The sequence below is a fragment of the Pongo pygmaeus genome, chromosome 6 (genome assembly GCF_028885625.2).
Source record: "Pongo pygmaeus isolate AG05252 chromosome 6, NHGRI_mPonPyg2-v2.0_pri, whole genome shotgun sequence".
Classification (NCBI taxonomy): domain Eukaryota; kingdom Metazoa; phylum Chordata; class Mammalia; order Primates; family Hominidae; genus Pongo; species Pongo pygmaeus.
In genome coordinates, this window is record NC_072379.2 from 7,430,735 (window position 1) to 7,444,014 (window position 13,280).

The 13,280-nt window shown below is 54.1% G+C and overlaps 1 protein-coding gene across 7 annotated transcripts in view; it reads right to left on the reverse strand.

Annotated features, from left to right (window-relative positions):
- Positions 1–13,280, reverse strand: part of TECPR1 (tectonin beta-propeller repeat containing 1) — a 36,779-nt gene that overhangs the window by 23,073 nt on the left and 426 nt on the right. Inside the window, exons 2-9 of one of the 7 annotated variants that reach the window (XM_054495348.2) lie at positions 12,893–13,024; positions 7,411–7,654; positions 6,373–6,555; positions 6,054–6,176; positions 4,948–5,073; positions 2,572–2,746; positions 2,353–2,453; positions 4–105 (exon numbers count right to left, since the gene is read on the reverse strand). In XM_054495348.2, the coding sequence (XP_054351323.1) occupies positions 4–105; positions 2,353–2,453; positions 2,572–2,746; positions 4,948–5,073; positions 6,054–6,176; positions 6,373–6,555; positions 7,411–7,635 (1,035 nt within the window). In that variant the 5' untranslated portion in view covers positions 7,636–7,654; positions 12,893–13,024. Of the gene's footprint in view, positions 1–3; positions 106–2,352; positions 2,454–2,571; positions 2,747–4,947; positions 5,074–6,053; positions 6,177–6,372; positions 6,556–7,410; positions 7,655–12,867; positions 13,025–13,280 lie in introns of those variants that run through there. The other 6 variants (XM_054495349.2, XM_054495350.2, XM_063668110.1 and 3 more) reach the window with 6 other exon arrangements.

Sequence of the window (13,280 nt, forward strand, 5' to 3'; positions counted from 1 at the left end):
CACCTGGTCGTTCATTCCCACGTTCACCATCGTCATCTCACCAACCATCTCAATCCAGCTGGTGCCACAGGGATTGTGAGAGTTGATGCCTCTTCGGAACCACACCTGGGGAAGTCAGAAATAAACATGCCTTCCTGGAGGGCCACTGAAACAGACAGTTCGTTCGTTTAAGCCTCAGGGAGAACAAGTGAATAATTTGATCCTTTGGTTCACGTCACAAATGAGCAGTGGCACAGCATTTAGCGAGGAAGCCCTTATCCATGATCTACGTTGCTCTTCCCACACCCCGACCGCATCTCCTGTGCCTGGCACTGTCCCACGAGGGCTGAGGATCCCCTGGCCTCAGCCACATGTGTCCTGGCAGCTTCCTGCCCATTCTCCAGCCTAACGCTTGGAAAAGGCTACTTTATTTGAATTGAGTTGGTCCCTGTGAAAGACAACGGCCTTAATACTGTTATTTAGGAAAACTAGTTTTTAAAAAGCTCATTATTAGAAAAAACAAGACCCCTATTTTGGGTCTATTCTTAGTACTTCAAGAAGTACTTAAAGTATTTTCATGTCAACGTGTAAAAACACACACACTCCCACTAGATTTTCCCAGACTACCTGTGGCTCTGTGATTCAGCGGCTGGTCATGCTCCACCCCGCCACCTGGCATTCCATCTGGGCTGTTCTTATACATTCTCCATGGTGGCCTGGGAGGCCCCGTTAGTCTCAGACCTACTGGAGACCTTGTGCTATCAGAACTCCCGAGATGCTGCCAGACACGGTGGCTCACGCCTGTAATCCCAGCACTTTGGGAGGCTGAGGTGGGTGGATCACCTGAGGTCAGGAGTTGGAGACCAGCCTGAACGACATGGTGAAACCCTGCCTCTACTAAAAACTACTACAAATACTAGTCGGGTGTGGTGGTACACGCTTGGAACTCCAGCTACTTGGGAGGCCACGGCAGGAGAATCGCTTGAATCCAGGAGGCGGAGGTTACAGTGAGCTGAGATTACGCCATGGCATTCCAGTCTGGGCGACAGAACGAGACTCTGTCTCAAATTAAAAAATAAAAAAAAGAAATCCAATGTTGCCCATTTAATCCAAAGAAAGTGACACATTGCTGTAAGAGGGGCTTGGAAGTTGTGGTCTCTGGGAAGTGGGGTGACCAGGATCCAATGTAGGGGACAGTCTGGTCTGTATTTTTGTGGGCTGGGAGTGGCCTCAGGTTCTTGAGAGCTTCAGCACTGGAGATACAGACGCAGACGTGTGGGCTGTCCATCCCCCGGGCCAGGGAAACCCCCTTGACAAGCAGTTAGAAAAACCCCATGACTGGCCGGGCATGGTGGCTCACGCCTGTAATCCCAGCACTTTGGGAGGCTGAAGCAGGCGGATCATGAGGTCAGGAGTTCGAGACCATCCTGGCTAACACGGTGATACCCCATCTCTACTAAAAATACAAAAAATTAGCCGGGCGTGGTGGCGGGCGCCTGTAGTCCCAGCTACTCGGGAGACTGAGGCAGGAGAATGGCATGAACCTGGGAGGCAGAGCTTGCAGTGAGCCGAGATCACGCCACTGCACTCCAGCCTGGGCGATGGAGTGAGACTCCATCTCAAAAAAAAAAAAAAAAAAAAACAAAAGAAAAACCCTGTGAGTAATCGGAAATCAGCTGGTTTTATTGGACTTGCCACTGATAAGATGCAAAAGACAAGCAGTGACTAGAGGATGGGGAGGCGCTCGGTTAACCGAGGGCTTCAGGAAATTCGCTTCTGATTCTTCGAAATGTTGCAGCCTATTAGGTGATACTCGCAGTTGCTGCATTTGGGTACCAGCGTGTGGGTGGAGGAGGATTTTACGGCACCAAACGTCCTGGAGATTGGCAACAATTTCAGCAACAAACAATGCATGGTGCTCGGCTGGTGCCGGATTTGTTCTAATGGGTTTTTCTTTTTTGAGACGGAGTCTTTCTCGTTGCCCAGGCTGGAGTGCTGTAGTGCAATCTCGGCTCACTGCAACCTCCGCCTCCCAGGTTCAAGCGATTCTCCTGCCTCCCAAGTAGCTAGGATTACAGGTGCCCGCCACCACACCCAGCTAATTTTTTGTATTTTTAGTAGAAACAAGGTTTCACCATGTTGGCCAGGCTGGTCTCGAACTCCTGACCTCAGGCAATCTGCCCACCTAGGCCTCCCAAAGTGCTGGGATTACAGACGTGAGCCACCACACCCGGCCTGGGTTTTTCTTTTTTTTTTAATTTGAGACAGGGTCTTGCTCTGTCACCCAGGCTGGAGTCCAGTGGTGCGATCACAGCTCACTGCAGTCTCCGACTCCTGGGCTCAAGTGATTGCCCAGCCTCATCCCTATCTTACCTTCCAGTCCTTGGTGACAGCCCAGACCACACTGACTCCCACCGAGACGTGCATGATCCCATTGTCAGATCCAGGAGGCTCCACGATGGACCAGGAACTTCCTACCGGGCCCCCAAGAAACCCCCAGTGGCCCCCATCAGCCTGGACAGCTGGGGAGCGAGTGACCCTCACCCTTCTCCCCAGTACAGGGTATGTGGGTGGGGGGGCCAGGCTGCCCACCTTTGGGATTGCTCCTGTTGATTCCTTCCCGGACCAGGGCCTGCCCCTCCCAGAGTGTGGCCCACAGGAGGTCGTGGGGCCCACAGCTGATCTGAACCACCTCCCCGGGGGTGTCCAGCAGGGACCAGGAGGACCCTTCGGGGTTGGAGTGGCTGACGTCCTCTCTGTACCACACCTGGGACGCAAGACAGGGACATAGAACCTGCATCAACTCATTCACACCAGCCAAGCATGGGGGTCTCGGTGTGGTGGTGGGTAGGACCTATGTCCCCTGACCGTCCAGATCTCACTCCTGACCCCTACCCCGGCCAAAAAATGCAAACCCTGGATTCTGGCGGTCCTGGGGGATACACTTGTTCCATTCATCTGTTTGAGGTGACGCCCCCAACCCCACCCACTCATGGACACCCACCCACCACCTGATTCCAGTCTCAGGCACGTGGGTCTCCAGCCACTCTGGCCAGCCCGTGTGTCCCACGCCCCCTTGTGGCGATGTGCTCTCACGACACCCGGCTCCAGGGGAGGCTCCAACTCCCATTCATAAAACTATCTAAGACGTCAGTTCTTTTTTCCTTCACTGAATGGTTAAGACTGGGAGCAACGTGCTCAGAGTGTCCGAACTGTTTGGCTCATTTTACCTGGGGGAGACTACATGTCACTTCGTGATCCAGAAAGGGCAAGGGACCCTCCCCATAGGGCTGTCTTCAGATGGGGGACCCAGCCTCCCAATCCTGCCACCATCCCCCTACAGCAGGCCCTGCAGGACTAGGCCTAGGAGCCTCCCTTTGGCTAGCAGGTGGCCCATCTGTCTCCCCAGCTTCTACAGAAGCCCAGGTCCTGGTGCCACCTCTCATGGACCACAGGTGTGGTGCAGGCAGCACCAGCTCATGGCTGACATTCCGGAACACAAACACAGCTCTGGGGCCCCTGTTCTCCCCTCTCTCTCTTTGCATCCAGATAGGCATGGCGCCCTGATGGGGGCTCAGTCCTGGGCCAGGCCCTCACTGTGCCTGGCCCCTCGCCACCGCCCTTCAGCAGGGCTGAGGAAGCAACTGTGTTCGCCTATGCCCAGGCCAACGTGGCCGCAGAGGGGGGCTGCGACAAAACCCACAACTTCTGATAACTGCTAAGCCCACTGGGGAGCTGTGGTCAGTGTGTGGTGAGAGCAACTGAAGAATCCTGCTGTGCAACTGAAAGCCGTGACTCGAGTGTCAGTGCCCTGAGCTCAGGAACCTCGGGGCCTCTGCTGCCCTCAGGGGCTGCTTCGATTCCTCTGCTTAGTTCACAAACTCCTTGAGACAGGATTGCCTCTCTCTAAACAGCCACAGATCCACTACCCACCTACCCACCCACCCATCCACCCATCCACCCATCCACCCATCCATCCATCCACCCATCCATCCATCCACCTGCACACCCACCCATCTGTCCACCTGCACACCCACCCATCTGTCCACCTGCACACACCTTCCATCCACCCACACATATAACCACCTATCCATCTATCCATACACCCACTCACCCACTCACTCACCCACCCACACACCCATCCATCCATCCACTCACCCACCCACCCACACACCCATCCACCCATCCACACACCCACCCACCCATCCATCCACACATCTACCCACACACCCATCCATCTGCCCATCCATCCACCCATCCATCCATCCATCCGCACACCCACCCATCTGTCCATCTGCATGTACCTTCCATCCATCCACACATATACCCACCTATCCATCTATCCATACACCCACCCACCCACTCACCCACCCATCCACACACCCACCCACCCATCCATCCACACATCCACCCATCTGTCCATCTGCACATACCTTCCATCCATCCACACATATACCCATATATCCATCTACCCATACACCCACCCACCCACTCACTCACCCATCCACACACCCACCTACACACCCATCCATCCACACACACACCCACACATCCATCCACACACCCACCCACCCACCCATCCATCTGCCCACATACCCATCCATCCACCCATCCATCCACACACCCACCTATCCATCCTTCTGCCCACACACCACCCATCCGTCCACTGGCATACCTTCTGTCACCCACACACCCACCCCCACACTATTCCTGAAGACTGTGGGAGGCACCAGCAGGGAGCGGGCAGGGAGCTCAGAATCTGTCTTGAGGAGGCCGCACTGATGTACCTGAGCTGAGGCTGGGCACTGATCAGCACGCTGGGGGCTCGGAGGAGAGAAAGGCCAGGAGCTGGCATGGGGTGGGGGGGCTGGAGCTCCTGGGAGGAGCAAGACCCAGGGGGTGCACAGGACAGGACCCACAGGAGGTGGGATCGTGGAGAGCCAGGGCAGAGAGAGGGGTTGGCCTTACCTTGCCCTGCAGAGACACAGCCCACACTGACAGGCGGCCCACGGGCTCCTCCGTGATCTCCCAGCCCCCTACAGAGAGGTCGCTGAAGGGGTCGGGCAGCTCCTTGGGGTCGTCCTTCGAGGGGATCTGAAGCAAGAAAGTGAGAAGCGGTAGCAGTCAGCGCCCAGTGGGCACCTGGGCGTGCACCCACCTACCGCCCGCCTGCCATCTGGACGTTCATTCTCCAGCCCAGCCTGCAGCTGCCTTAATTCACAGGGAAGGCAGCATCAGGACTGTGGGGGCCCCTGCCCGGCTAATTTTTGTATTTTCAGTAGAGACAGGGTTTCACCATGTTGGCCAGGCTGGCCTCAAGTGATCCACCTGCCTTGGCTTCTCAAGTGTTAGGATTACAGGCATGAGCCATGGCACCCAGCCTCTACAAAAAATTTAAAAGTTAACCGGGCATGGTGGTGCATGCCTGTAGTCCCAGCTACTAGGGAGGCTGAGGTGGGAGGATTGCTTGAGCTCAGGAGTTCGACGCTGCAGTGAGCTGTGACTGTACCACTGCACTCAACAGAGTGCAACAGAGCACTGTCTGGGCAACAGAGCGAGACCCTATCTCTAAAAAGAAAAAAAAATAGGGCCAGCTCCCTGGTCTCCTGGCTTCTCCCAGTCCCAGGGGCAGTCCCACCTGAGAGCCCTGGACATCCCAGGGAGGCCTCCACTCACTGGAGACCACGCCAAGACCCGGATCCAGGGCTGTGCTCCCTAAGCTGGGAGGTTCCTCTGGGTCATGGAGCAACACTAGAGCCAGAGGTGCCTCCCCTGGCTGAGGGGGACAGAGTGCCAGATGGAGGCTCGGTCTGGGACACAGCAGCTTGGACACCAGGATCAGGGCAAGTTCTGTGCCGTCCTGGGCCTGGCCTGGCTCCCTGTGTGACTATCTCCCAAGTGAAGGGACACACAGTGCCGTGGTGTTCCCGGGACAGGAAACAGCTCAAAGGCCAGGTCCCGAGGTGGGCGTGGCGTCCCCTGGTGCACACAGGTGGGGAAGGCGGAGAGGAGGCTGCATGTGACAGTCTGTCCTGGCCCTATCCTGCCCCCAAGCCACATTCAGGAACACAGACCTTGGCCCAGATGTCCCGGGACTTGTATCTCCTGTACCGGATCCATTTCCGGCGCCGCACGCAAGAATTCCACTTCTTTTCTTTCGTGTAGGTGGCGGGGAAGTCGATGGCATACGTCCACCCCTGAAACACCGAGGAAGGGGCTCTCAGGCTCTGCGGGGAAGGCATTTGAAGAGCTGGGGAAGGTGGGGAGGGAGGGTGTGGCCTAAAACACCCGAACTCAAGCACCACAGGGTGCAGGAGACAGAAGCAGCGACAGGCGGAGCCCCAGGCCCCCCCTCCCCACAGGGCAGTCATGGAGGGTCCCGAGTTCACCTACCCCTTTCTCGGTGGGTTCGCCTCCAAAATTCTCATCCACGTACCAGTCAGACTCCCACTCCCAGTGCGGCGAGGGCAGTGCCACCCCGTCCAGCGGCCGGTGCTGGAGCCCACTCACATCACTCCACGCCCAGCGGTCACTCAGCAGGAGCTTCTCACAGAAGCCGCCCACGGGATTCCAGCGCTGAGGGCCGGGGACACAGAGGCAGCCTTGGACCCAAGCCTGCTGGGCGGGAACCCAGGCGGGCCAGGTATCTCCAGGACCAGCTGACCCTGCCCAGCCGACCCCATCATTGATCTCCAGAATAGGAAGTGAGCAGAGGGCCTGTGTGGGACCCAGCAACTGGGGATCCCCACACCACTTCATCATGAGCCAGCAAGTACATCAGCGCAGCCCCAAAGGGCAAAGAACCGTCCTGCCAGCCACGGCGCTGTGAGCAGGGCAGGCGGTGGAGGGCACACCTTGTCCTGGGCTCCCAGAAACCACTGGAGCCTGCTCTCATGGGGACCTGGCCAGACTGCTTTGGTGAGGACACAATAGTGGCTTCAGCCTCAAAGACCCTGGATACTATGCAACTTGGATTTTTTTTGGAGGGGCGGGGTGCAGGGGGACAGGGTCTTGCTCTGTTGCCCAGGCTGGAGTGCAGGGCACGATTATGGCTCACTGCAGCCTTCACCTCCCTGGCTCAAGTGATCCTCCTGCCTCAGCCTCCTGAGTAGCTGGGACTAAAGGTGCACACCACCACACCCTGCTAATTCTTGTATTTTTTTTGTAGAGGCAGAGATTCGCCATGATGCCCAGGCTGGTCTCAAACTCCTGAGCTCAAGCGATCTGCCCGCCACAGCCTTCCAAAGTGCTGGAATTACAGGCGTGAGTCACCACGCCTGGCAGCAACACAGATTTTAAGTACAAGGAAGGAAATGAAGGCAGGAACTGGTGGGGAATCTGGGGACTCTATTTCCCTTCTGTGGTTCGTCATTTTAACCAATAACCCAGCAAACTGACCCGCTTGGCAGCTCCAACCATGAGGGTCGCTACCTGATTCTCATAGGCCTCCTCTCGGCGGCGGATGGGGACATCGCTGGCACACACATACACGTAGACCTGGTTGTCACAGGCAATGCCCCAGCAGCACTGTGTGGTGGCGCTGACGCGCTTGAACTCCAGCTGGGAGTCCTTGCACAGCTCCCAGTACTGGCCTGCTGTGGACAGCGTGTACACTCTCCCGAAGAGGTCCACCGCCCACAGCACTGAGTTGGGCATGGCGGAGGCTGGAGGTAACCTGCGGCAGGAACGAGGGCCAGCGTTCAGGCTCCCAGCCCAGGGGACATCAGAGTCATGTGAAACCTGGGAGACTTCTACTGTGACTATTTATTCTTTTTCTCTTTTTTTTTTTTGAGATGGAGTCTCACTCTGTCGCCCAGGCTGGAGTGCAGTGGCGCAATCTTGGCTCACTGCAACCTCCACCTCCCGGGTTCAAGCAATTCTCCTGCCTCAGCCTCCCGAGTAGCTGAGATTACAGGCACCTGCCACCACACCCAGCTAGTTTTTGTATTTTTAGTAGAGACGGGGTTTTGCCACGTTGGCCAGGCTGGTCTCGATCTCCTGACCTTGTGATCTGCCCGCCTCGGCCTCCCAAAGTGCTGGGATTACAGGCGTGAGCCACCGCGCCCGGCCAACTGCTTATTCTTTGTTTTTTTGTTTATTTTTTTGAGACGGAGTCTCACTCTGTTGCCCAGGCTGTAGTGCAATGGCACGATCTTGGGATCTTGGCTCACTGCAACCTCCACCTCCCAGGTTTTCTCCTGCCTCAGCCTCCCCAGTAGTTGGGACTACAGGTGCACGCCACCACGCCTGGCTAATTTTTGTATTTTCAGTAGAGACATGATTTCACCATGTTGGACAGGCTGGTCTCGAACTCCTGACCTCAGGTGATCCACCTGCCTCTGCCTCCCGAAGTGTTGGGATTACAGGCATGAACCACCACGCCCGGCCTCTTTTTTGTTTTTGAAAGAATTTAAAAATAGATCACTTGAGGCCAGGAGTTCAAGACCAGCCTGGTCAACATGGTGAAACCTCATCTCTACTAAAAATACAAAAATTAGCCAGGCACGGTAGTGTGTGCCTGTAGTCCCAGCTACTCGGGTGGCTGAGGCAGGATAATGGCTTAAACCGGGGAGATGGAGGTTGCAGTGAGCAGACACAGTGCCACTGCACTGCAGCCTAGGTGACAGAGGGAGACCCTGTCTCAAAAAAAAGAATTTAAAAAGTAGAGACAGGGTCTTGCTCGGTCGCCCAGGCTGGAGTGCAGTGGTTTGATTACAGCTCGTTGCGGCCTCGAACTCCTGGGTTCAAGTGATCCTCCCGCCTCAGCCTCCTGGGACAGCAGGCATGCACCACCATACCCAGATAATTAAAAAAATTTTTTTGTAGAGACAGAGTCTCACTATGTTGCCCAAGCTGGTCTCAAACTCCTGGTCTCAAGCAATCCTCCCATCTCGGCCTCCCAAACTGCTAGGATTACAGCCTTGAGCCACCATGCCTGGCCAGATCTTTGTTTTCAAAAGAATCAATGAAAGCTTACAGGTTTAGTTGAATCTCAAAAGATATAAGTACGCCACTGCCTTCCCAGGGGTCCTTCCCCAGAGTGGGCAGGTCTCCCCGCCATGTTGGCCTCTATCTGGGCATAGTGAGGGCATTCTAGCCAGAGCCAACGTGACCATGTGAATTCAAGGACGTAGGGGTCTTCTCTTCATGCGCCTTCAGTGACTCCCTCCTTCTCTTCCCCCAGCTCTCTTCTTCTGCCATTCTCTACTCCTTTCTTTTTTTTTCTTTTTTCTTTTTTAAGAGAATATCTTGCTCTGTTGTCCAGATTGGAGTGCAGTGGTGCAATCATAGCTCACTGCAGCCTTGAAATCCTGAGCTCAAGCTATCCTCCTGCCTCAGCCTCCTGAGTGGCTGGGACTACAGGCATGTGCCACCGTACCTGGCTAATTTTTTAAAATTTTTTTGTAGAGATGGGGTCTCGCTATGTTGCCCAGGCTGGTCTTGAACTCCTGGCCTCAAGCGATCCTCCCACCTTGGCCTCCCGAAGCGCTGGGATTACAGGCGTGAGCCATTGCACCCAGCCCTTTCTCTCTTCTTTCTCTGTGCTTTGTAGGCATAGCCAAGGCTATTGCTAAGCTCTGCCACTGACCACCCCTGGCCCCACCTCCAGGGCCCACAGTGCTGTTGCACCCAGGGGTGTCCTTCCAGGAGCCCTGGCTCCTGATAGGAACAGTCTTTCCACTGTGGCAGGGCCAGGTGGCCAGGCACAAGGCAGCCAAACACAGAGCTACCGGATGAAGCCACCAGGGCCATCACCTGAGAAGCTCTGCCCGACAGGGCGGCTCCTAGATCCAACACGGAACACTGCCCCGGGGCCTGAAGACAGGAAAGAGCCTACAGATGAAGACATGGCCAGTCTGACTTAAAAACCGGAGCAAAAGGAGACAAGCAGAGTTTATTTAGGTGCCTGGAGGCTGGGCCCAGTGCTCCCGCAGCATGCCAGAGCCATGCGGGTGCTCCAGACGGCCGGGTGACTGTGACGATGACACAAGATAGAAGCATGTCTGAAAAGAGGAGCAGCTGCCACTGGCAAAAAAAAAAAAAAAAAAGCCAGGTGCGGTGGCTCATGCCTGTAAACCCAGCACTTTGGGAGGCCGAGGCGGATGGATCACCTGAGGCCAGGAGTTCGAGACCAGCCTGGCCAACATGGTAAGACTCCATCTTTATTTAAAAAAAAGGCAAAAATTAGCCAGGCGCAGTGGCGCGTGCCTGTAACCTCAGCTACTCAGCAGAGTGAGGCAGGAGAATCGCTGGGACCAGGAGGTGGAGGTTGCAGAGAGCCGAGATTGCACCACTGCACTCCAGCCTGGACAACAGAGCGAGACTCCGTCTCAAAAAAAAAAAAAAAACAAAAAAAAAAACTAGGCTCTTTGGGGACAAGGTATATCTTTTTTTTTTTTTTTTTTTTTTTTTGACAGAGTCTTTTTCTACTCCCAGGCTGGAGTGCAGTGGCATGATCTCGGCTCACTGCAACCTCCACCTTCTGGGTTCAAGTGATTCTCCTGCCTCAGCCTCCCAAGTAGCTGGGATTACAGACCTGCACCACCACATATGGCCCATTTTTGTATTTTTAGTAGAGATGGGGTTTTGCCATGTTGGCCAGGCTGTTCTCGAACTCCTGGCCTCAGGTGATCCGTCCCAAAGTGCTAGGATTACAGGCATAGGCCCCTGGCCCCGGCCGGGACAAGGTATATCTTACAAACACCAAGAAGACGGAATGCAGGTTGAGAAGGAAGTGAGTGAGAGGGTGAGGAACAGGGAGACAGGAAGCAGAACAAAAGCTCAGCTCTGGGAAACTCCCATAACAGGAAGCAGGGGAAAAGAATAGGAGGGAGACTGCCCAGCAGAATGGAGGAAGCCCCGGGAGTAAGAGCTCCTCCCAGAGCAGCTGACCTCCTCCACCCCAGGACAACAATGCCCGTCAAACATATGAGAAAATCAGAACACCAGCTTTGAAACTGAGCTGGGACCCCTGATGACCCTTCGTGCCTCACTGATCAGGACTAAGCGTCCCTCTAGCACCTTCACAGTGACTAAGAGAGTCCAGAGCTGCCTGGATCTCAGAATGCTGCATTCTGGGGTCCTCACTTTCTTGTACCACCAAAAGCTAACTAACCTCTCTGTGCCTTAATTTCCTAATCTATAAAAGGCAGAATGGGGCTGGGCGTGGTGGCTCACGCCTGTAATCCCAAAACTTTGGGAGGCCAAGGCGGGCAGATCGCTTGAGGCCAGGAGTTTGAGACCAGCCCGGCCAACACGGTGAAACCCGTCTCTACTAAAACTACAAAAATTAGCTGACTTGGGAGGCTGAGGCAGGAAAATCGCTTGAACCTGGGAGGAGGAAGTTGTACTGAGCCAAGATCGTGTTACCACACTCCAGCCTGGCCAACACAGCAAGACTCCATCTCAAAAAAAAAAAAAGAAAGAAAGAAAAACAAAAAACCAAGTCCCTTTCAGGTCTGAGTCTTCAGCCTCTTCATTTCCATAACAGTCTCTGCACACAGTGGGTGTTGAAACAACATTTAAGGATAATCACCACCACCTACCTCCAACACACTGCCAACTCCCTGATCTAAAACAGAAATACTTCTCCAGGGAAAATAAATGCCACAAATAACTTGAAAAGTAAGGTCATAATTGGTGGACAGATATGTGATAAAGCAAGTAAAGTGTCAATAGTAGAATCTAGTTGGTGAGGATGGGGATGCTGACTGTATAATTCTTTCAACTTGGCTGTATGTGTGAAAATCTTCAATAAAATGCTAGGGGAAGATGAAGGTTTTTTTTTTTTTTTTAATTGTCACTTTCTATAGTGTTAAATGTAAGTTAGTCTTCAAAGACAGCTCAGAGGCCAGGTGCAGTAGCTCATGCCTGTAATCCCAGCACTTTTAGAGGCTCAGGTGGGAGGATCGCTTGAGCCCAGGAGTTCAAAACCAGCCTAAGCAACACAGGGAGACCCCATCTCTACAAAAATAAAAAGTTAAAAAAAAAAAATTAGCCAGGCACATGCCTGTGATCCTAGCTACTTGGGAGCCTGAGGCAGGAGGATCACTTGAGCCCAGGAGTTTGAGGCTACAGTGAGCTATGATTGTGCCACTGCACTCCAGCCTGGGCAGCAGAGTGAGACCCTGTCTCAAAAAGGAAAACAAACAACAACAACAACAACAACAAAACAAAGATAGCTCAGAATTCACTGGATAAGCAAGCAGGTTAGCTAGACTCAGTCTGCAGGTTGAGCTCAATGAAAGATTTTGACTTTCCTTCAGATAAATGACTAAGCACTAATTTCCTCATAGACATCATTGAATCTTCTGGGCAGTTAATGGGAGGAGACTCTGCTACAGTGAAAGGAAGGGGTGGGGGGTTGCTGTATTTACAAACTCCCTTCAGAGTGGAGACCCAGGCACCCGTCGTCACTTCCCAGCTACAGCTGACATGCGGTAACCATCCTTGGTCAGCCATACTTTCTTTCTGCCTCTGCCAAGAGGCTCTCCCTAGCTCCTCATGGGCCACTTTCTGGCTGTGAGCTGATCAGACAACTTACACAGGGTCACTGGGTCAGAGGACTCTTGAAAGGGGGGTTGGAACATGAAGCCCCATGATTCAGGGATCCTGGGACTTGTTTGTTTTGTAGGGTTAGAGAGACGGAGGAAAATCTTCCAAATCAGCAGCCTCGAATTCACCAAGAATTTCTACAAGATGAATTTGAGTTGAACCTTCAGTCGTTCCACGAAGAAGGTCTGCTCGCCACCCTCAAAGCCATCTGCCTTTCTGTCTCAGTTTATTCACAGATCCTTTCAGAGACCAAAAAAAGCACCCAAGAGAGGCGGGGACAGAGATGTGGTAGAGGAAAAGACACAGTACCAAGAACGCTCCGCAAGCACTTACTTCCTCTGAGCCTTAGGAGTCCTACCTAAAAGGTTTCTTGCTTGTTTTTCTATTACACTGTCACTCCGATCCGGTATGCAAACAGAGTCGGCAATGCCTACTACAGTAGCTCGCTGGCTGCCAGGTGCAGGGGCTGTTCAAAAGCGACATCGGGGTCCTAAAAGGTGGGAAAAAGCAGCAGAACTTGCATGGTAGTTGATTCTTTCCTGAAGAATAGGGTCCGCCCAGCCCCACCGGGCAGGAGGTGCCCTGAGTCAGCCTGGCGTTCAGCCCAGTGCTGTGCACTTGGGTGACAGGTGGGGCCCCTGCACTGCCACCAGTAGCATATGTCGGAGCTCTGGGCCCTGACCATCTGCCAAAGCTAATCTTACGACAAGCAGATTTGCTCCCATCAATGCCCAGGGAGAGGGCTA